General features: G+C 33.3%; 1 protein-coding gene across 5 annotated transcripts in view; it reads left to right on the forward strand.

Moving 5' to 3' along the window:
- The window catches only part of LOC124540446 (chloride channel protein 2), an 80,508-nt gene that overhangs the window by 21,165 nt on the left and 33,053 nt on the right, over window positions 1–26,290 (forward strand). For 2 of the 5 annotated variants that reach the window (XM_047118022.1, XM_047118021.1), the window contains exon 1: window positions 7,976–8,414. The exons of 1 other annotated variant lie outside the window; for it this stretch is intronic. In XM_047118022.1, the coding sequence (XP_046973978.1) occupies window positions 8,337–8,414 (78 nt within the window). In that variant the 5' untranslated portion in view covers window positions 7,976–8,336. Of the gene's footprint in view, window positions 1–7,959; window positions 8,415–26,290 lie in introns of those variants that run through there. 2 more of the 5 variants (XM_047118020.1, XM_047118019.1) reach the window with 2 other exon arrangements.

Genomic DNA, 26,290 nt, shown 5'->3' on the forward strand with positions numbered 1-26,290 from the left:
GGTGCATACATATATCAACAGACTCATGCAGGTTTCCTCGTGATATTTTCCTTTAACACCGAGAAGAGTTATAAGAATGTTCTTCTATTCTTAATACTTATATGCAGTCTGTGTCTTATTATTAATGAGGAGTTGGTTTCGTAATCAATGGTTGAACGGATCTAAATTAAATTTGGTACAAAGAATAGTAAAGACATTACATCATTGTAATACAAGTACATTAAATAGGTTAAGTATTGAAATACAAGGCCTTAGTATAATTTTTCGAGCACCTTTCTTTTTATTGTTATAGTAAATTATCAAATCGAGTGCCTTCTTGATAACACTTCATACAATTACGTTTGTTGGTTAAATTAGCTTTTGTAATTCAAACGGTATAACATGTACGAACGTAGGATTATTTTCCAAATAAGTTGATCCTTTCGACCATTATTAATGTTCTACATTACATAGTATAAAACAAATTCGCTTTAAAGATCTAAGCATAGATCTTTAAAATTACGCAACGGATTTTGACGCGGTATCTTTAATATATAGTGTGATTCGAGAGGAAGGTTTTTGTATATAATACATGGACAATACTATAAAGAAACAGCCACAACTTTAGAGGTTGCTAATGTGATATCGTAAATAAACAAATTTTGTAGTATATTTAGCATCATCATTGTACCGGTGCAAAGCCGGGCGGGTTGCTAGTTATACATATATAAATTAAGTAATATTACTTTGATAAGAATTAACAACATTAAATGCTTAAATATATATATACAAATATGAACTAAAACTAGTTACTGTATAAATCTTGACCGCGTGGAATGGTTAGATACTTAATACTTTGATTAGTTAAATTCTATAATGAAATGTTTATATTGTGCAATGCGTTACGTTTTGTACTCAAGCTCCCTTTTTATTTTTATCTCATTTACGGATAATCTGCGTCTCAGTTCTTGATCTTGATTATAAAATTTTCTGATCATATAGTTGGTAATATTAGTATGTCATTATATGTTACCGATTGCCATGGCAAACGGTTGAACTGTAAAGAAGTTGACATCGTCATCATATAAACCTACTCAATTAAAAAGACATACATGCGGTCCACCGTAAATTTACGATATAGTAGCAAAATCCATATTACTAATAGTAAACCTCCATTTCCCCAACAGCGGGTAAAATTGAATGCCTGGCCGTAATATGGAGTCTGCGGATTCTTAGACTATATTGAGCTACATCGATCTTAAAACAGATACACTACAAGTCATAGTAAATGTTTCGAAACAAAAACTCACCAGGTCTAAGAAAATCCAAGGTCAGCACATAGAGACTTTTTTAATTACGTCACAATTTTACTACGTTTCAACAATGTATCGATAAACTTTCCATCGACCTTGATTGTTTTCGATATCGATGCGTTATCTAGATTTGACGCAGCACCTTATACTCGTCACGATTTTGCATCGTCGATCTCATAATGGACTTACATAATTCCAAAGCGTGATATACTTCCTGATAGACTTATACACAAATTTATACTTGGTGGTAGGGCTTTGTGCTAGCCCGTCTGGGTAGTCTCATCAGATATTCTACCGCCATACAACTGCACTTAGTATTGTTGTGTTCTGGTTTGAAGGGTGTGAGCTAGTGTAACTACAGGCACAAGGGACATAACATCTTAGTTACTAAGGTTAGTGGCGCATTGGCGACGTATGGTATGGTTAATGTTACTTACAGCGCCATTGTCTATGGGCGGTAGTGACTATTTATTATCAGGTGTATATTTATGCTTGTACCAAACTATAGCATAAAAAAAGAAATTAGTACTTAATTTGATTCTAGTTTTAATTTACAAATGCATTAACTTAAGCATATGACAAATACACATACATGATTTTTTTGTAAAAAGCGATTAAAGGCGCTATATAGTATCAGCGAACAATCTATAATTAATGCCAAGGCTTGCTCGTTGAATAGTTACCGTATCCAGAGACCTAGATTCAAGATCGCCTCAAGATTACTGCTTTTACATTATATATCGTATTACGTAAGTGTTTACGTTCATTTTACTGATTTATCACAATATCATTAGCCACTGTCATTTCCTATCGTATCGTATCGGTTACGTACGACATGCATGTGTTGAAAATACTTCACCGTGACTAAATTCAATAAAATTTGATATCATTGTATTTTTGCGAATCTTGTATTGGATAATTTGTTGTGTGATCGATAAATGTAATTTAAAGTTATGATTCAACACAGAATTGTTGGTGACGTTCTTGGTACCACTTCTCTTGGTCATTTGTACGGCCATTATTCAATTAAGTCTGTTTTAATACACTAAAATATTTATGTCATTTAAGTTTAATCGATGATTAAGAATTATGAACAAAAGCTGCTTTTAATGAAAACGTTTTGAAGGATAATACATCTCTTGGTTTCTAAATATGAATGTTATATTTATAATATTTTCCGCTCTCAAAATTTTAGCATTTGTCTAGCATGAGTTTAAGTACCTTGAATTTCTGATAATGTACACCTACAATGAAAATAACATTTATTTATTAGCTATTGTCTTAATGGTTGTGTAATAATTTGTAAAAAAACCCTTAAATAATAAAATAATATTAAATTAACGGCACAATAAATGGAGAAACATACTGACGATAAAAATTCTTTCGTACATCAACGAAAGTCAATTTTATTGGATTATAAATACTTTGATATCTATAAAAGGGTTTCTACCAATTTCTCCTTCAATTATTCTTAGGGCAACACTAAGGTATTGGCTTATATCGTACGTATACAGTGGAAACGCGGTCGCAATCACGGCCGACCTCACTTCCGCACAGCTTGAGATCCGATTCAGATTATACTTGAGGAATAAACTTATTGATTTAGACTAGATTTTGCTGCTAATTCCGCATAAGTTAACACGACCGTATGCTCCCTAGTAACAGATACTATCATTAAATAAATAATAATAAATAATAATTAAATATGAGACAACATCACATACATTACTCTGATCCCAATGTAAGTAGCTGAAGCCCTTGTGTTATGGAAATCAGAAGTAACGACGGTACCATAAACACCCAGACCCAAGACGACATAGAAAACTAATGGTAATCTACATCGACTCGGCCGGGAATCGAACCCGGGACCTCAGAGTGGCGTACCCATGAAAACCGGTGTTCACACCACTAGACCATGGAGGTCGTAAAAACTAGTTTTATTAAAATAATATTTAATAACATTAAGTGCTTAAATATATACAAATATGAATTAAAACTAGTTACTGTTTAAATCTTGACCGCGTGGAATGGTGGCAAGAATGCTAGCAGCAGTTCCCCGTTGAATCGCAATTCCGATCCTCTGGGCGAAAAACCAACCAGCCCTCACGGAACAATTATATTAGTTGATACTATACTATTAGTGCGTTTAATATTTATAAACTTTGAAGACTCTAAATTCAAATCTTTTATGAAGAAAACTATAATAAATAAGACATATTATAAAAAGCATGTTTTTTTTTAAGTAACGTTGCAAAATATTTCAAATGTTTAACTTTTAAAATAGTTCTGTAAAATTGATTGTAAGGTGTTAGTAAAAGCCTACTTAAAAAAAGTGTATTTTGAATTTGATTTCAATATAAATTATTCAATTAGTCCACGTCTTACTCAGCACTTTTGAATCGGTATTTCCCAGTTCACCACGCTTCTCCGTTTGATAAGCGTGGTGGAATAAGTTGGAATACTGGGGTCGTTGTAATACACATGTGGTAGTTTTTTACATGACACATGCAGGTTTTCTCACGAGGTTTATAAGACGCTGTGTGACTTAAGCCGTAGTGGATGTTTGCACTTCAAGCATGTACTGCGTCTAAGGTTCTCCCGTGTCCTGCCCAGTTGGCTCCGAAGTGGACGACAGCCAAAATAGTGAGATCATTCATGCCCTTGAGAAGTGTACTCTGTGTCTGCAGGAGTGCACGCTTAAATGATACTGCCGAACGAACAAAAACAACAGCTTATAAATTTCCCAATGCTGGGTTAAGGCCTCCTCTCCCTTTGAGGGGAAGATTTTGATTGTATTCCACAATTCCAATTTTTTATGAAATTAGACGTATGCAGGTTTCATCACAACGAGATGAATTGTAGACACAAATTAAGCACATGAATATTCAGTAGTGCTTGCCTGGGTTTGAATCCGCTATCAGTTAAAATGCACGCGTTCTAACCACTGGGAAATCTCAGCTCAAGCACTGGAGTGTTTAGACCGAGCTACCTTCTAAACTTCTGGTTGCCACTGAGAGAATCTTAAAGTAATTAAACTCAGTAAAACTTTCTTGTTAGTTAGTTACCTTAAGTTCTAGGCACTGGGAAATCTCTGCTCATAAGGTTTTCGCTGGTTAAGAGTCTCTTATAGGCCGGCCTCTCCCCGGAATTTATCTGCGAAGAAATCCCTTAAGACGTGCCTGATAAAATAATTGTTAACAAACAATAAAATTACAACTCATCGTATTGCAATTTCAGTTAGTATTTAATAAATTAAATCGATAAGATATTACATAATAAATCAATAAATTAATACATACTTTGGATATATCTAATTGAGTTCAGACCATTGTAATCTCTGAAATAAATATTGCATATCAATGTTTAGAGATAACTTTATCTGACCTTATACGTGCTCATTGTAATGTTGTTTTGATTGAGCTTTGTAATGGTATTCTGTAATTTATTTTGTTTCTTTGATAATTAACAAAAACAATAAAATCAAGAGTCACGTAAATAAATAGTCTAAATTTAATGATGATTAAACTGCGAATCATTGTTACTTATCAACAATCTAATCTTCATTTAAGAGTCTTATTTATATACATTGGGTACTATCTTTCAAGTTCCCATATTCTTCAACTACGAAGATACGGATGCTTAGCTTATGTAAAGATCAATACATAGATATATTTTTATTTCCAATAAGATTTATTAGCTCTAAATGAGCTCGTAAGCTTCTGATAGTCTCTTTTTATTGGAATAGGTTGGCGGTCGAGCATATGGGCCACCTGATGGTAAGTGGTCACCATCTCCCATAGGCAATGACTCTGTAAGAAATATTAAGTATTCCTTACATCGTCAATGCGCCACTAACCTTGGGAACTAAGATGCTATGTCCCTTGTGCCTATAGTTACACTGGCTCACTAACCCTTCAAACCGGAACACAACAATACTACGTACTGTTGTTTAGCGGTAGAATATCTGATGAGTGGATGGTACCTACCCAGGCGGGCTTGCACAAAGCCCTACCACCAAGAAATCTTCATATCGTTCTCTACCACCGTAACTTCAAAAATACGCAATAACAATTAATGAAATTTTTCTTCCACATTGTAGATAAAGATGAGGATATTGGGACCACCTCACTCCATTTGAGTAATTTTGTTTGTGTTTTTGCGTGCCGCACTGCACTATTTCCTCCCTTATCTCTCTTATAACACTACTCACCATGCCCAATACCAGAAGGATGATTTTAATTTGCAATGTTCAACTAATTTATAACCAATATTTGAGCCGTCATAATTCCTGAACGATTGTTTAAAAGATACGACAGCGCCACTTAAAATAATAAACTACATACCCAGCTGTTTCACATGTGGAGAATATACCTTATAGAAGAAATACTAGCTATCTTTATTTTTATTAAACATGATTTGATAGCAGCGCATGTATAACTCTTAGAAAGCGTAAGGACAAACTTACAAAGAAACCTTTGGGCTTTGTGCAAGACCGTCTAGGTAGGTCCCACAGCACTGGTCACGTAATTCACCCAATCCGTCCTGTTCCGGTTTGAAGGATGAATGAGTAACTACAGGCACAACAGACGTAACATACATATCTGCTCCCGAGGTTGGTGGTGCCAATTGCAATGTAAGAAATAGTTAAAATGTCATATGGCGCTAATGCAAATCGGCAGAGTCACCACTTACCATCAATTGCTAGTCCACTTACCGTCGGCATAATAAAAACGACGAAAACGTTTATTTCTTCCTTCCTATGATAAAACTGGAATGTACGCGTGGAAGTAAAAAAGGGCATATAAGGAAATAAATGTTTTGTTTTATATAAATAAAATAAAAAAGCCATATATTTTTTACTTAATTATACGAATATACAATGAAAATAAAGTAACATTAAGAATATACTTACAATACTGTTATTTATATATAAACAACAAAAACAGCCTGTAAATTTCCCACTGGACTAAGGCCTCCTCTTCCTTTAAGGAGAGGATCTAACAAGTGGGTTAGTAATTAATATAGAATTGAAGATATTATAAAAAGGATAGTTGCCGTTGATCTATTATGTATTTACGTATACGTAATCCTATAGGATTTTTACTAATAACTATTATCTAAAAACTAATAAGGTTAGTTAAAATGAGAAGAAAATGAGAAAGAAATTAAAACTTAATAAATAAATTTTTAAGTATTAAAATAAAATGCTTAGTATTAATGGTAAAACGTATATCACGTGCAAATATTCGGGCCCCAGTAATTATCGCGCAATTAGTGCTGGGAATGTCGATTAACAACATTAGTTATCGATAGTGGAGGACGCGTTAAAGAGAAATACAAACATTAATATAATATGATGAGGCAATAATGGCAGCTAACAAGACATAAAGTTAAGTACATACTGCCTAGATATATGTTTAACATAATATAATATAATTATTAATGATAACATATGCGTGTGTCAAATCATTTCACCAAAATTTCGCAAATTTAACCTTAAAATACATTTTTTTGTAATTTAAATCAAGGTATTAGATAACTAAAAAGATATTAATAATATAAATATCTTTAGTTTTTTTTTTGGAATAGGTTGTTCAACGAGCATATGGACCACCTGATGGTAAGTGGTCACCATCACCCATAGACAATGACGCTGTAAGAAATATTAACTATTCCTTACATCGTCAATGCGTGACCAACCTTGGGAACTAAGATGCTATGTCCCTTGCGCCTGTAGTTACACTGGCTCACCCACCCTTCAAACCGGAACCCTGTTGTTTAGCGGTAGAATATCTGATGAGTGGGTGGTACCTACCCACGCAGGCTTGCACAAAGCCCTACCACCAAGTAAGTTAGTCACATAATCTTACTTGTATCACAAAATATATACACTTAGTATAATAAATTACTTATAAATATACACATTACTTATACACGTAATGTATAGCAGCTTAGCATGTACAGATTCGAGTAGACGATCGTCCTTGAGTGAACATACTTTTAACATCAATCTTGTTTAGATTACATTTTATGTCATATGTTTGATGATAAACAAAATTAAAACATAATTAATTAAAGTAGGCACTTACAAGCCCGTTCTAATCCTTACTTTACAAAACTTATTTTAATGTAATACTTCATTGTACTGAGATGACCCGATAAGGATTATGGTAAATACTCTTTTCATCAATCATATCAAATTTATTTATCCAATATACATAGAAAATTACTTATTGATTGTCAAACTAAACACTTCCACAGGTTCGGAAAAGAAAATATTTTTACATAAAAAGCATCGGCGAAATTAACTCAGAGTTTTCTTTTGTTAACACAAAAAAATACATATTTACATAAATGTACATAAATAATCAAATAAATAATGTAAATCAACGAATCAAAACACCAATCTCTTCTATCATTTTTATACTCCTTTACATTGTACAATTTTAATACGTATTTATTATATTTTTTACTATAAATATATTAAAGTCTTATGTATGTATATAAAACGCAAATGATAAGTAATATAATATTTTAATTATTTCCCATATACTTGTTATAAAGTACTAGATAATAAGGGGTTCAAGTTACGCTAGACATTATGTTAAATATGTAATGACCAAGTGTGAACTATTTCCTCTCGTGTGGCCGCGTCTTAAGTTTCAGATTTTCAGTGCATTTGCGCGGGAGTGGAGATGGTTATGATAGGTCAGTCTACCTGAACCGACACTCCGAGATCGTAGGCTCGGGAGTTAGGAATTTAAAAAAAAAACGAATATTGTGTAATTCCCAAATTAATCGTTACATGTGCAGTGTGTTCTTTACTTGCGATGAAATATTCGTAGTAATCATTTTTGCAATAAAATATTTATAGTATCATTTTATGTAAATTTTACATTTAATGTATTATTAAAAAAAATCGAAATTAAAAAACCATATCGATAAATAATAATAGGAAGAACATCCCTAATGCAAACAAATGTTTTTCAAATAAAATCGAGTGCTTAAATAATTCAAGTTATAAGTGTCGATATTTAGTGAAAAATGAAATTAAAAAAGCAAACCCTGGTTTCTGGGGATACGTCGGAGGAGGAGATCGGGCACAGCTATTTGGGGACCTTGGTGAGTAGATATGAAAACACAAATGCGCCCTTAAAAATTACACTAACATACACTTTACTTTTACATACTTTATTACACTTTACATTTACATAATATGTTAGGGAAATAAATTTCAATTCCAATATTATATAATATATGTGCTCCTTATAAAGGCTAAATACTATGACACCACAATATGGCACGCTAAGGAGACAAAACCGCGCAAAGCAACTTGTTAGATATTTAAAAAAAAAATTGTTTCGAAATTAAAATTTATCTTTACGAGATGCTATTTCATCTAATGTACCTAATATACACCTATCTTAGTCTGTTAAATTATTTATAGTTCTCTGTATTCAAAAGTTTCATTAATTAAAAAAAAAAAAACGAAATACCAAAAACATAATATTTATTACTGTGCCCAATGTATAGTCTTCACTTTAATCAACTATCACTACGAAATATTATAAAGCTCAGGCCCCCTTTACGTGTCTTTCTAAAACTACCGAACATATTTCATAAAGCCTTCCACAATAGGTTATTTTTTATTAATCCAAACTTTGAAATTTTATAAGTTGAATTATAGTTTAATATGACTGAAAAATAGACCAGCTGATAGTAAGTGGTCACTGTAAGAAGCATTAATAATTTCTCATATCATCAATGCCCTAGGAACTAAGATGTCATGTGTCTTATACTTGCAGTTAACTGACTCATTCATCCTTAAAAAATACTAAGTTTTGCTGTTTTGTCAGCTTAGGCATCCCGGGACAGGCTCACACGAAGCCTTATTACCAAGTAAAATTATAATATATAATAATGATATATACATATATTCTTCGCCTTTGTAAGGGAAATAATAATCAGCCAAAACGGTTGACTAAAATTTATCATAGTATAAAACCTATTGCGAGGTAGACGTTCAATTGAAAAGGACTTTTGGAATTTCAAATTGGGGCAAAGAGAGTTGGAACTTCTAGAATTTGGAATTGGAACCCACACGAAGGAAGGTAGTTAATTATAAATGCAAAGTATATATTTTTTTGACGGATAATTTTATGGCATTAAAAAGTAAATATGATTTGGGCATATTTTTTATTTAAAAAAAAAAAATAAAAATAAAAAAACTGGTGGCGCGTATAACAGCAAATTTGAAGGTTCTATTTTCATACTCAGAAATTCTTACTTATATATGTATATTTGTTAAGCATTGTAAATGTAAGCATAATACATATTTAATTCAAAAATATTATCATATTTTATACAACACCAAACTGAAAGAATACCTCCCAAAGAAAAAGTCCTAAGGCGACCAAAATCACCATCAAATTGATGACCTCTTTTTTGAGTCGATTAATAATGTTATTTTAAATTAGGAAGCTACATAAAAATGGGAGGACTAGGAGGGGTATGTAGGCTTCAATCCAAGCACTATATCCAGCTGTCACGTGATTCACTATTTGCAGAACCATTAAAGCCGAATTGCGTTAAATCGGCGGTAATTTGCGCTCTAATGGTACTAATTATAATATTCGACGCTTTGATTGATCATGTGATGTTCAGCAGCCGTGTTTGACTTCGACTTATTTGCAATTGTTGTTAATTGTGATAAAAAAAAGTAATTGGATATTGCGAGATTTAGTTTTTTTTCGTTACAATTGTAGAGTCCTTGAGTTTTATAAATAATTCTAATGCTGAGCTTAAAAAAACTATTAGACCGAATACTTTCACGTATTGTAGTTTTTTCTGTTTACAATTTTTTTTTTATTGTTGCTATACGAGCAGGTTAGAACACTTGGAACTTAATCGAAGATCACGACTTCGAATCTGGATAAGCATTGCAGAGTTTTACTCTTAATTTGTGGTATAATTATTCTCGTGTGAGGAGGAAAAATGTCTGATAAAGTTATGGTTCATACTCATAGTATGTTCACGATACCGCATATTCAATGTACTTACGATTATATACAACATTTAATAAATGTCAAAAAACGTTATAATTAATTTAATATATAATATATAGTTTTTAGTGTTAAAAGTAGACTTTGTAGACAATGCATAAGCAATTTGAGTAACTAAAAGTATAATAAAACGAGTCCTTTGCTGGTCTATTTAAATCAACTTATTTAATTAAAGGCATCACACTTATTAATAATTAAAAGAAAAACTATCACCGGTTATAAAAAACTCCAGACTATATGCGTATTTTTTTTTCAAATTTATCAAAAGTATGGTTTCTCCATAATTTCATCATCTGCCTCCTTAAACTATTTCCAATAAAAAAAAAAACATTAAAATTATAAATTCTAAATCAAATGAGTATTTACTATGCACGTTCCAGTCGGTAGTAGCTGATACTGTATCGTATGCAAATAAACAATCACTAATTACGTAAACATACAACAAAACACGTCACTTGACTGGTTGTGAATGATAATATTTAATAATCGTGGTATAATAAACGTATCTTAAAACACTCAGTAGCGGGTTCCGGCTTAAAGGGTCAGTTCAACGTCTGGCACGAGGGACATAACATCTTAGTTCCCCAGGAAGATGTCGCACTAGTGATGGGAGAGATCGTCCATATTTCTTATACAGACAAAGTGTGTGAGCGGTGGTGACCAGACAGGTGATAGTTATAAAAACGCAACATCCTCTATATGTTGGTAGCATGTAGCTGAGGTCCTTGGTTAAGATTCCTTTCTGGTTTTAATGAGATATCATATAAACACTCTTAACAAGTAAAGTAACAGCCTGGGCTAAAGGCATCCTCTAAGAAGAGGGCTTGGAACATATTTCACCATGCTCTTCCAATGCGGGTAGATGGAATGCACATGTGGCAGAATTTTAACGAAATTATATACATGCAGGATTCCTCACGATGTTTTCCTTCACCACCGGGCACGAGATGAATTATAAACATAAATTAAGCACATATATATAGTGGTGCTTGCCTACTCTTAACAAACAGGAATTAAATTTTTCATGTAGAATTTCTTGTTCTTATGGCAAGATTAAGTACAAAAATTAATTTAAATTTCGTAACGATAACATTTCATTGTTAACTGTGAATTTGTATTTTTTTATTGTGATCTTTAAGGCGAACAGAAAGATTGGCTTATATGATATATACGAAAATTATTCTCTCTGTTTGTTATCGTGACTAAACCTCATATCCGGTCGCATAGAATTTGATATGGACGTAGTCTGAAACTTGACATGCCCATAGACAAACAAATTAGGGGATTTACCGAAAATCGAAACCTGTTTAGGTATGTAATTTTTCAGTAACACCGAGCTGCTCAAAACAAATCAGCTACACCTTGGTTATAATTTATTCATAAATCTGTTATATGTCATATACAACATATAAACTATATATAACTTAGCTCAAAATAAGTTTTTAGTGGCAGAGTATTTAGTTTTAACGACTCGGTAACCGGTTGAAACATATTTCTTAGACTTAAAGTAATGTATTTAATGATATATTTTGTTAGCCGTATATTTTAAATATATGTGAAAAAAAAAACAAAGTGCATCGTGGTCTAAGGATTACATTTTTTTTATAGAATTGGTTAGCGGACGAGCATATGGGCCACCTGATGGTCAGTAGTCATCATCACCCATAGACGATATAAGACGCTATAAGAAATATTAACTATTCCTTACATCGTCTATGTGCCACCAACCTTGGGAACTAAGATGTTATCTCCCTTGTGCCTGTAGTTACACTGGCTTACTCACCCTTCAAACCGAAACACAACAATACTGAGTACTCTTATGTGGCGGTAGAATAACTGATGAGTGGTGCTACCTACCCAGACGGACTTGCACAAAGCCCTACCACCAAGTATTACATTATATGAGTATTACCGAGGTCGGATTCGGGTTTGAACAAATGGCGTTTTATATTCAGATACTAGCGACCCGTCCTGGCTTCGCACGGGTGCAGTGCTGGATCTAAATATACAACAGAATTTTTATACAACAAATAAGAAACTTCTAAATTATCTGTGTTTTTTTACTATATTGTCAATGTATCATATCCAAAAACCTTCCTCTCGAATCACTCAAAATAAACCGCATCAAAATCCGTTGATAGTTGTAATTATGAAGATCTGAGTATACTTAGGAAAAATAACAGTAAGCGACTTTGTTTTATACTATGAAATAACCAGCAACACTAAATATGGCAGAATCACTCTCCGCTGCTCTAATAATAACCTTTTGTTTATATCTTATTCTTGTGATTTTAAATCTAACTCATCAACTTACCATCAAGCTATGCTTGGTACGGTGATGGCTCAGTGGTAAGACCTTGTACATCTAAACCGATGATTACGGTATCAAACCCGGGCAAACCACCACTGAATTTCATCAGTGCAGATTCACATCTCCCGCTCGGTCGCAAAGGAAAACATCGTGAAAGAAAACCTGCATGTGTCTAATTTCAACGAAATTCTGCCATATTTAAATCCCACAAGAATTATGCTCCACACCTTACCATACCATCCTTAAAGGGAGAGGAGATGTTAATTACGCCCAAATATAAAGAATGTTCGCCATTAACAATTTCGAGTTTTCTCAGATCGTAGTGTTGGCTCTTAATATAGTTGAATAAGATAAAACTACGTATCATACGTTCTGCAAAATCTGTCATTATCTTCTAGTCAAGTCTACAACTTTCAAGGTCTCGTCCATTAAGTTATTACATTTTTTGCTACCGTGATATTCTCGGTATATTCGATATTAAACAGCCGTTTATTTAGATACTAGGCACAGAAAATTATTTACATATCTCTTAGTTATTCTTGGAAGCATGAAATGAAATACTGAAATTTCGAGCCATATTTAAATTTATTTAATTCATATGTTATGCTATACATAAATTACTAGAAATAAACAGATAGCCCTTAAATACTTAGTAATAATAATCTTTATGTGTTATATTACTAGGAAAAGAACACGTCGTCTTTATACAATCACTACTCAGTCATATTCCTTCAATATCGGAATTATATGAGGAATTCTTGCCTGAATATTAAGCAAGAAAATAAGAAACTTTTTTTTTCAAACATGCGACGATAACTCCTTTTTTTTCTCTCTGGAAAAACGCTTTACGAGCTTTCCCCACGTTAAAAAGTGGGGGGGTTTGAGACTCCCGGCTTACGCATGCTACCGTAACGATGTGACGATAACTCCAAAATATTATTTATTTAATGTATAATATTATATGCTTTATTTGGTGCTATGTAGGTAAAAATGTCATAAAATCCTTATCAAAAGGACCAATTTAAGAGCAAAGTCAAGGAATGTCCGTGGTCATCTCATTATCGTTTCCTCAATGCGGTAATGCTCGGCGTTGCGTGCATCGCACTGTCAAGAACATTAGACCTGACGAGACAGGGTCATGCAGTGATCACAATGCTGAATCGGCTTCCTAAATGAAACCACAACTTGGAACCTTGTCTATATATCTATCTATATATCTAAGTTTCTGAAACATCAATTTTATTTATGACTACCTCCGTGGTCGATTGGTGGGTACACCGGTTTTCATGGGTACGAGGTCCGAGATCCCGGGTTCCATTCCCTTCCGATGTTATTATCATTAGTTTTCTATATTGTCTTTTGTCTGGGTGTTTGTGGTACCGTCGTTACTCCTGATTTTCCATAACACAAGCGCTTTAGCTACTTACATTGTGATCTGAGTAATATATGTGATGTTATCTCATGTTTATTTTATCCTTGAAATTTGGTAAGTCGAAAAATTTAATAACTTCGCAAATAAATACGAATCTAAAAACTGTAACAGCCTGCACTTAGTGTGATATACACTTAAGTCATATCACTTCCTCGAAGCCATTTGCTGAATCATATAGGAAGTATTTATTTCGGTAATATTTCATGAAACCTTCAAACGATCGCTTCAAATGAGGTTAAAAATAATTGTGTACAATATTTAGTTGCATAAATTAAAGTAACTCTGTCAGTGGCTCTTTCATGACCAAACCGCTGAACTGAATTTGATGAAATTTAGTATGAAGCAAACTTGAACTCTAAGAAAGGGCATATAAGCTGCTTTTTGGCTCGACACACAACCAACACCCTAAAACGCGAGAAAAGCCGCAGATGACAACTAGTAATCAAATAAATAATAAGACTGAAATGTAGTGTCTATTTAAAAAAGGACACAGGTTTGGGATGAATACTGGCTACCCAAGATCGAGAGAATCCAGGAGGCTTTCGTCCAGCACTGGGCGACAAAATTCAGAAAGTAATAGTAACTACAAATGTTCTCCTTACCGTTTCTAATAAAGATCCACGTAATACAAATCCTGCCGATTAAATGGATTCAGTTGAACTTGACAGTAATGAAGGATAACACGCGATGTCTGGAAGGCAACCTGCCTGCATGTTTCATCATTGATGGCTAGGGAACTTTGGCCTTGCATAGGCATTAATAGCTGTGGATACTCGAATTGCTAGTTAAGTTACAGCATTTAGACGTAACTTGGAAATATATAAAATTACAGAACTTTTGCTCTGATAAATGACGTAAGTCTTCAATTCATAGAATTTGCTCAAAAAATAGTGCAAGTACATTTTTCTTATTGAAACATAAACGGTATTATTTTTTTATAAAAGTTAATTATAGTAAGACTACCACTGCCCGTTGAAATTGGTGCTGTGATTAATAGGTATAAACTATTTCTCACATTGTTAATTCGCTACCAATTTGGGAACCAAAAGATATCCATTGTGCATTTAATCTTCAAATTGGAAACACAACAATACTATATTGTGCTATTTAAAAAAAGGTATAAATTAGAGTCTAGTTATAAACCATAAATAATATAGTGCTTGCATTTTTTATTTATCTGTAAAGTCTTGAACATTGCAAAAGATATATTGGGTAAATGAATATCAACGCACACTCACCATACACGCGTTATTGTCTAAATTCCTGACCACAAGACGTTATTTCCTGCTGACGCATGCGTAGTACAATTTAGTTTAGGTGGTTTAATTGAATGTTTTCCTTGTTTGGGATGAAAGAATGGCCCGACCTCCCGTATTAAATTATAGTGCGACCATGATATCATTCATTATTTATTAAATAAGTTGAAAATTGTAAATTTTTAGATAATACATTATATTGACCTTATAATCTAAACGACTCAGAATAGCGTTTATTGTAATTATTCATATACTTCTGATAGAATATATTGTTTTGTTGCGCACGCAGTTTTGACGGCATTCTTTGATATAAAGATATACAGTTAATTAAATTTAATTAACTACACATGTACTAATGTAACTCTACATGTACATGTAATTAACAACGGTAAATTCATATATGAATCGGGGCTACCGCGATGATTTAATCAATCCAGTACCAGACCAGACGATTCTTAAACAAATTTTAAGAAATAAGTAAAAGTAATTAGATCTTCTTCAATCTCTATCTGTAAGTTCAGCTTAGTCTCCTTGCTAGACTTTCTCAAATATTTCTTCGGAAACGGTCGCAGTTTTTTTTAATCTTCAATGAGTAAGTGTAATGCTTCTACATATATCTTAATCTTGGTTATCTTCATAAATACATTGAGACATGATACCGTATATGATGATGTCGGGATCGTTAACACCTGAGCCGTCTGGTTCCCTCATTAGTCAATTCTCAGCATCGGCATCCCGTGGGAGGGAAGGATATACGGCGTGATGAGGTAAATTTCACAATTGCTCGAGCAATTGTCGTAAGCCGCTCACACGGTATACGATACGAGCCTCTGAAACTCGAGTGTGATTTAATTTAGTCGAGTTTCCCCTGAGCGATCATGTGACACGATTACAGGCTGTTTAATAAGTATAAAAACACTTGAAACATTTAATTGGTGTTAGTATTGATGATTAAGAAATTTCCATCCACTTAAAAGTTAAACTTACCTACATTGGACTATACGCAAGGGACATACGACAATGATCAGTAGATCTTATACGGATGTAAAGATTTCAGATCCAAGCTTTTGTTAAAATGAAAACTCTGGCAACTTTCAAAATAAATTGTTTCTGATTATATTGAAAGAAATGAAACTTAAAAAATCAAGTCAAATTCGCCGGTTGAACCCAGATCCTCGAACCCTGTGCCTTTTTAAGCTACCCATTGTACACCAAATCGTCGGATATTTTATTTTAAGAAAGACAATATCTCACGGTCATCTCCTACAAATGGATCCAAGAATCAGAACAACATGTTTTTTTGTAATTCATATCCAGCTCGGGGATGAAGGAAAACATCGTTAAGAAACCTGCACATGACAAACCTCCCTTTTCTATCAATGCACACTGATCCTTTCGTATTGGAGCAGCGTGGTGAAATAAGGGCCAATGCTTCTCAAAGTGAATCTTCTCTCTATCCTATCACTTAGGAAGAAGATGAAGCTTGGGCCCTTAATTTACCTTAGCGCAGTGCATTTACAGGATGTTAGTAGTATAAATCAAGCTTAAACAAAGATTAAAGGATTGGATTCGTAACGAAGAATTATTTATAAATGTGAAAGTCACTATGTCTGACTGACGCTCTTTCACGACCAAACCGCTGAACCGAATTTGAAGAAATTTGGTATGAAGCAAACTTGAACTCCGAGAAAGAACAGTGGCTACTCTTTTTGCCTGACACATGACAACCGACACCGTTAAACGCAAGCGAAGTCACGGGCGACTACTAGTATCCTATAAAGCAAGCATTAAGTCTATCAACTGGTTTCGATACAAAATAATAACGACGAGATAAATCTTTGAAAATATTAATATTCTGTCGTAATGTGGTGTTAATTATTTTAACGATAGTGCACGTAGTGAACGTGCCGTCAAAACGCCTTGCCGGTCGCGTGGAATGATTATAAATGTTTATTTAAATGTGATATTCATAATCTATCAACTCAATTTAGTTTTAACCAGACGTGAAGATTCTAAAACACAAAAGCCTACTTGATTATAAGATATTTTGATTTGACGGAAGCTTAATAGTAATTGGAAGGAGGGTGCCTCTGTGTTAGCCCGGCCAGATGCTACCATGCCAAACAGCGTATTTAATATTGTTGAGCCAGTGCAATTACAGGCACAAGGAGCATAATATCTTAAGAAATCGTTACTATTAACTATAAAAAAAAAATAACTAACTAACTAAAACTGTAAATGTAGTATATTTACTAAGCATGCGGATGGTAAAATCAAAACTCAAAATCATAATATACTTTATAGATACAAGCTTTTTACGAACGTAAATTAAATGATGGTTTTACTATGGAAGATGGTCCATTTGCCACATAAATAAATAAGCTCGTATATATTTTTATTTATTAATTTAAATATATAACCAACCTCATTACAATCAGGTTATTTGCTTTTAGCCAAATATTTGGTTTCAAATACAGAAAAAAAAAACACAAACGCAATTCTTTATAAAATTAACACGTTCAAATAATTACTTATAACATGATATCGTCATCTCCGCATCAGCATCGGTTATTGAGCAAGTGAACAAACAAATCGTGACTTACAAATTATATAACAACACATAATGTACATAGCGATCGCAATGCGATTGAAAAATACCGAAATAATGAAATCTCCTTGTAATTTACAAACGCCAAGTTCGTATTGATTTACATTGTAACTAGTTACCCGCCCCGGCTTCCCACGGGTATAAGATGCTAAATATACTACAGAATTTGTTTATTTACGACATTCTAAATTTACCAATATTTCTTGTCTGTATTGTCCATGTATTATATACAAAAAACATCCTCTTTGAATCACTCTATCTATTTAAAAAACAACAACAACAACAGTCTGTAAATTCCCACTGCTGGGCTAAAGGCCTCCTCTCCCTTTTAGGAGAAGGTTTGGAACATATTTCAACACGCTGTTCCGATGCGGGTTGGTGGAATACACATGTGGCAGAATTTCTATGAAATTCGTCATCATCGGTTAAGATGCACGCGTTCCAACCACTGGGCCATCTCGACTCAGCGACTTTGTTTTATACTATATAATGATGATAATGATAATAAAAAATTGCTACTTAGAAGAAGAAATAACGAATGTTTGGGAATTACTGGTTTTCAATTAACTAGTTAAATTAGAAACGCTAAAATGACAGTGGAGCTTGTCTGGATGAGAACTAGAAATTTAGTATACTATGTATTTAGTAGTATAATATCACTAAATGATAGTATGTACGTCTTGAATAGTAAGCAAGGAAAATTTGTTTCTTCATTTGCATATTCAGTCATGAATACGTGACTTTAATTAGGAAAACCGTTAATTGGTTCCGTATCCTCTGGTTTAGAGGTTAGCATTCGATTAATTTTAAGGATTTTTGTTTTGGTTATTGATTTATTGTTACTAGCTGTTAACACCACACATAAAAATGTGACGGCGTTGTGTGTATGTGCAAGTTGCATGGTACTACGTTGTATTTCGGAAATTACTATTTTCAATAGTATTTCATTTATTCCATCGCGAATATATGTTATATCGTATATAATGCCTTTGATGTGTGTGTTAGGTATCGGTATTGTTATATGTTTGTTTTTATCTCTGGTTCATATCCCATTTAATTCTCCTTTGCACGATTTAAGCAACTAAATATAACTAAAGGTATAATATGTATAGCTGATGATATATATAATTTAAAGTATTTACTTATCGTAGAGTAACCTAAGATTTATCACAGTCGGTAGCAGTTGGTAACCACACATTTGCAATTCCTCAGACATTTGTGTCTAAATAATTTCTTATAATGCTAATCTCTTGTCATGGAAAATAATTTATCTGTCTCCATGGCGTTCTGTCTAGTTTACGCTAATATTTAATTTTGTATATTATATTAAAATTAAACTAATTAAACAATATACTTTAGAAGAATAGTAAGTTACCATACAAATTTATTATTATTGATTCGCTCATCTATGCTACCTCAAAATATATATCTACTACAATGACTATTATTAACAACACAAATTAATTCCATCAAATTAAGATTGCCTTTAATTTTTTTACAAGAAACACACAATTAAAATTATACGCACACATTCGTATGAATTTATAATATGCATTTACACAGGCTGTTTTAAAATTCACCACAAGCGCAACCTTTCATAAATCGATTGTGTCCTTCTGTCATACACGTCGAATTGGACAGGCTCTATAGATTTTCCTGCATAGATATTGCATCGATTTCCCACTAACGATTGAATTATACATGTATCATTTACATCGATATGAATACAATAGATTAAAGCAATGAGGTAAATTGAAAATCGTATTGAATTAAAATAGTGGCGTCAGCAGAATTAAGATTAAGTGCAGCGGAAATACGCGCTCTGACTGAGGACGTTGCAGTTTCAACTTAGACATTATAGATTGACTAACGATAAGATAGTACGTTCTTATAGATATAGCTAGCTCAGGAATGCAAATTTGATACATGGTATAAAATATGCTGTATTTAAAAGCACTTAGGACGTTTTGAATCGTAAAAATGAATTTAAATTTTTTGCTGATTTCGGTACGGCATGTAGATTCTACCGAGATGACACGGCAAGAACCTCAGCAGTTATTCAGATAGCAAGAGATTAACAAATAAGATAAGTAAATTATTTATTATTTAATACTACGATTGTTATAAATATATTAAATGAATATGAGACAACATTACATAGGTACATTACTCCCAATGTAAGTAGCTGAAGCACTTTTGTTATGGAAAATAAGGAGTTACGACGGTACCACAAATACCCAGACTCAATACAACATAGGAAACTAATGATATAACATCGAATCGGCCGGGAATCGAACCCGGAACCTCGGAGTGGCTTACCTATGAAAACTAGTGTACACACTCTACCACGGAGGTTATGCGATGTACAAAAACCGTAAATGATGAAAATTAGCCATTATTCGAATGATGACGAAATACCGTTTTTGCAAATATTTAAATTTCTCGAAATAAGAGCTCTCGCCTAATTCAATCTAATAATCTTATCTCTTGTTTGACCATTCTCTGTTAATATTGTAAAATCAAATATTTGCACCTGCCTTAAGTTTCCCAAGGTGAACGCAGCATTTTAATCTGCGAGCTAATCTGGTCTTATTTTTAAGTTCTGGTTACACATCTTTTTAAAAAACTAGTGACGTAGAATCAATTGAGATAACGCAATGTGTATATAGAGCCGAGATGGCCCAGTGGTTAGAACGCGGGCATCTTAACCGATGATTTCAAACCTACGCAAGCACCACTGAATATTCATGTGCTTAATTTGTGTTTATAATTTATTTCGTGGTCGGCGGTCATACAAACATAGTGTAAAACAACGCAAGGAAACCTGCATGTGTCTAATTTCATAGAAATTCTGGCACATGTGTATTTGACCACATTGGAAAACCTTCTCCTCAAAGGGAGAGGAAGCCTTAGCCCGGCAGTGGGTAATTTATAGGCTGTTGTTATTATTGTTGTAATGTATATATAAACAAACTAAGACCTACTGACTTTCTGTCATTCTGAGATACGGGGATATAACCATTAAAACCAAAAAAGAATATAGGATTTTTCTTCGAGAATTTCTCAGTAGCAGCCAGGAGTCTGGAAACCAGCCGATATAACCCGTCAGAGCGCGGGATATACAAATAGCCGTTGTATCTTGAATTTTGAAATTTGAATCATTGAAATTTTTCATCCAATCTGATTATAAGAGTGAGAGAATGGATTACACATATAATAATTAATAACATTAAATGCTTAAATATAACAAATACACACTAAAATTAGTTACTGTATACATCTTGACCGCGTGGAATGGTGGCAAGAATGCTAGCAGCATTTCCCCGTCGAATCGCAATTCTGATCCTCTGGGCAAAAAACGAACCAGCCCTCCTGTCACCAGTGTCACATATAATTGCAAAAATACTTGTCCAAAATCGCTCAAAAGAACCAGGTATCTTATGACAGGGGCTAAAATACATATTCTGGGTGAGCGAGTTTCGTATATGGTAATTTTCACTCGCTAAACTCATTTGAAATTCCTCACAAAGTCGTCACTATAAGCTAGAATATTATTATAATGCATTCTGTGACATTCTTGAGAGTAAATACGACGGGGTATTTAAATTATAATAGGACGCTCGTAACGTAACACCATTAGCAGATAGATTATAGTTAGTCGAAACAAAGAGCGTCTTTACGTTTACGATTCGCTTTTCACTGCAACCTTGAATTAATTACATATTGAAGACCTTAATGAATACTAAAACTTATTTAAATAACGAATACCATGGGATAGTAAAACAAAAAGTAAAGTAACAGCCTGTAAATTACCCACTGCTGGGCTAAGGCCTCCTCTTCCATTGAGGAGAGGGTTTGGAACATATACACACATTTGTTGGTGTTCATGTGGCAGAATTTCGATGAAATTAGACACATGCAGGTTTCATCACGATGTTTTCCTTCACCGCCGAAAACTAGTTGAATTATAAACACAAATTAAGCACATATTTATGGTGGTGCTTGCCTGGATTTGAACCCGAAATCATCAATTAAGACGCACACGTTCTAACCACTAGGCCATCTCAGCTATCCTATTCGGATAGTAACAGATTGACAATACTAAAAAAATATGCATAGTTAGGCAGACGGCAAATGGGACTCCACATAATAAGTGGGCACTACTACCTGGAGACAGTGACACTGTAAGAAATACTAACCATTTCTTACATCGTCAGCCAAATTTGGAAACCAAGATTTTATGTTCTGCCTGCAGACTCACTGGCTCACTCACCCTTCAAACCGGAACACAACAATATTGAGTATTACACCGTCAAATTTCTGTTGAACGGTTGGTTACCACCAAGAATATTATGTACTTATTATAAAGTCTTTTACTCAAAATAGAAGTACTACTTACGTATTGATTGTTAAATTAAACACTACCACTGGTTCGGAAAAGAAAATACTCTGACCTGAGAAGAACCGGCAAAAATTCAGCGGTTCATTTAACCCATTATTTTTAAGGTCTGTAAAGGCTTAGACCTTCTGTTCATGGTTAAGAACTTATTTCACTATGCTTCTGTAAATGCGAATTTGTGGGTGCATGGCTGGCTTAAATTGAATATATTTTTCCTCGCGATGTTTCCCTTCACCGAGCATGATATGTATTATAAATACCATAAATAATCGCCGGTAACGTACATGCAAGCTGCCCGGTTTTGCAGATGTCCATGGGCGATGGTACTTGTCATCAATTGAACCTCCGGGTCGTTTGATACCTATGCCATATGAAAAGAATAATGGGCATCCTATTAATCTGGATATGAACTCACAATCTTCGATTGAAATCCAGGTGGTCTAACCACTGACCATATAAAAAAAATATTACGACAAATGAAATGGTGTAGTAGTTATGATGCTATTAAGAATACTATTAATATTTTCATATATATTTTGTATATGTTGCCAAAAGGACGGATTATAATAAATAATAATTGTAAAAGTCAAAGGTTATATTTACAGTTGAAAGTCTTCGTGCATCAACCCAATGACATTGGATAATGTTAATTTGCTTAACACCTTCGAAGAGCATTGAAACTGTGTCGCTAAGGCTCGTTCACACTAGCAGTTTTTTCGTAAAAGTTTTATATATATTGGTATAAAGTTTCAATGAATCATTACGAAATAATGTGTAATTATTTACAGTTACGTCATTTTTTTAATTAAGATTATTAAACTTTAAACGGGGTGGATACGATCTGCCCAAGATCTGGGTGGTTGGCATTTTATAAAGGAGGTTTTCATGCATTAGTGAATGGCGAAAGGGTAAAATAGCGTGAATTTTAGTTTTTTGTAAAAATGTTTAAGTCTAGTGGAAGGCTAAATAAATAAAAATTTTAACAAAAAGAAAAACCGACTTCAAACAAAACACTACTTTAGAACAAATGAATATGCACTAAAAAGTGTTAAAAATAATTGCGTATTCAATATATTTTTTAGAGTCCTCCTAAGTAAAATGAAATGAAAAATATTAGACTACTTAAAAGTCGATTTACGGTTATATAATGTAGTTATAATTATTGCTATATTTGGAGTCGGTGGTTTATTTTTTGATTTTAAATGAAGCTTGTGAATTTGACTAACTAATTTTTCTTAATATGGATAGATTAAGCGTTCCGTTTATATTAGTCATAAACTACTTCGAGGACAATTTACGGGAAACTTGCGAATAAAGCAAAAATAGACTTTCGAAAATGCGACTTTAATACGTCATGCGGCATAAACTACAAGGATCCCTCGAAAGAGCTGTAATCGACCTCAGCAAAAAAACTTTGAAAAAGAGCTAATATATGTCGTACATCATATTACATTACATCACATACACAAAATTTGATTAAAGATAGTAAGAAATTCTGCCCCATATCGCACCCTAACTGTGAGCCGTTTAGGAGTTCCATCACTACATAGTATAAAACAAAGTCGGTTTCTCTGTCCCTATATCTTTAAACCTACGCAACGGATTTTGATGCGGTTTTTTTTAATAGATAGTGTGATTCCAGAGAAAGGTTAGTATATATAATACATGACCAATATAGTAAAGAAACACTGATAATTTTAGAAGTATGCGATGTGATGTCGTAAATAAACAAATTCTGCAGTATATTTAGTATCAGTATTGCACCCGTGCGAAGCCGGGCTGGGTAGCTAGTTGATTATAATATTCGACTATGATAATTAAATTAACATTACCGCAATACGGAAGGTGACTCAAATATCCAAATAACATAAAAATAAAAGATTCGACTGAGTATCGCTAACGTGCTCCTCAGAATTGTTCCGTTCCCTTCCGTTCCGTTACTTTGCCATGGATCCTGTGCTCAAAACCTTACCAAACTTTCACCAAATTATCCTTGAAGTATATATTTTATAATAAAAAAAGAATTATCAAAATTGGTTAACGTGATTTTCAGTTATTCACCTATTTGTCGCGCATATACATAATGCAAATTTAAGACTTATGTCGTTTTCATACGGATACCATCATCGGAAAAAAATTTAAAAAAAATGGGACCCCACGGGAAGCACTACCTTTCAAACAAAAAAAAAATTATCAAAATCGGTCCACCCAGTGAAAAGTTATGAGGTAACAAACATAAAAAAAAATACAGACGAATTGATAACCTCCTCCTTTTTGAAGTCGGTTGAAAAGCGAAGTGAATTTTAGTTTCTTGTAAAATATTTAAGTCTCAAATATAAATATTACAATTTTAATATACACATATAATTAAGTATAGTACGACAAAACTTCGATGTAGCATCGGGAAATTCAATAAAATCAATTACTGCCGATTTACACAACCAATAGAAATAGCTCCCTGTCGCGCCATTCGACGCTATTCATCGCTATAGATTTAGTCCAGGAATTTTAGCACCAAAAATCGGTCTGCTCTACATAAAATCCTTCTACGTGATTTTTCGATTGGATTATGTCGGAGGGTGCCCCCCAAGTATAAAACCGAGTTTCTGTCGTCCGAAACCGCGAGCGTCAGCCGCTATCTTGGAAAACGTTTTTTCGCATATATCTCGGAAACGGTAAGTTTTACGTCAAAAACCGAAGAAATCTTTTTTGTAGAGAACAAAATTTCCCACCTTTTTTATACCAAACTTTTCCTCCTATTGTTGATATTTTCTTATATATTTAAGTAAAAAGAAAAAAACAATTTTTTTGTTTTTGTAAAGTAACTCAATCATTTTTGGAGATACGAAAAAAATGTGTCAATTAAAGTTGGAGAGCATGAAATTTTCTACAATTTTTATATAAAACTTTTTGTACAAACTTATTTTACCAATTTTATACAAAATTTATTGATTTACTTTACAAAAACAAATAATTTGGTTTTTATTTACTTAAATATCTCGGAAAATATCAACAATAGGAGGAAAAGTTTGGAATGAAAAAGGTGGAAAATTTAGTTTTCTACAAAAAAGATCTCTTCGGTTTTTGACGTAAAACTTACCGTTTCCAAGATATATGCAAAAAACGTTTTCCAAGATGGCGGCTAACGCTCGCGGTTTCGGACGACAGAAACTCGGTTTTATACTTGGGGGGCACCCTCCGACATAATCCAATCGAAAAATCATGTAGGTAGAAGGATTTTATGCAGAGCGGATATCTAAAAATCTTGGACTAATTCTCGCGTCAGTTCAACCCGAGAAAACAAGTGCATGTAAATCAACGAATAGATTAGGTCATATGGTAATACAAGTTTGTTTGTGTAAAGATCATACTCACATGAGTAATAAATATTGATAATTTGGGATAGCGTACTTAATTCTGATGTGATCGGTTTTACGAATTTTGCCGATGCTACATCTAAATTGTGTCGTACTTATACACAGTTGCGATAGGCAACTCTTTACTTTTAAAATTAAATTATCCGTTAAACCTTTTTTAATAAACCGTTCTAACTATACCGTGACTAATAGTCTAAATATTGCGATAAATGAATTTATAACTAAATTATATACTTCGATAGCCTCATTATTCGAGGAATAATTAAAATATCAAATAATTAAAATCTGATAAGCATTTAATTTAATATTTGAATCATAATTAGAGAATATACTGATTGCAGCTCTTCGTTTCCTTTTTAAATTTAATAAGAAATTATTTTAATTAACAACATTTTAATTAACAGTTTCCTAGTTTGTTTCTATGTATTATTTATTCTGGAACTATTCAATTTTATAGACTTACGCCTGTAGTTACTTTACAAAGCATAAAATATTAATACAGTATGTGTGCAGAAAGATATATAGAAAGGTCTGCTGCCCTACGAAAGGTTTA

The sequence above is a fragment of the Vanessa cardui genome, chromosome 25 (genome assembly GCF_905220365.1).
Source record: "Vanessa cardui chromosome 25, ilVanCard2.1, whole genome shotgun sequence".
In the NCBI taxonomy this organism is placed as follows: domain Eukaryota; kingdom Metazoa; phylum Arthropoda; class Insecta; order Lepidoptera; family Nymphalidae; genus Vanessa; species Vanessa cardui.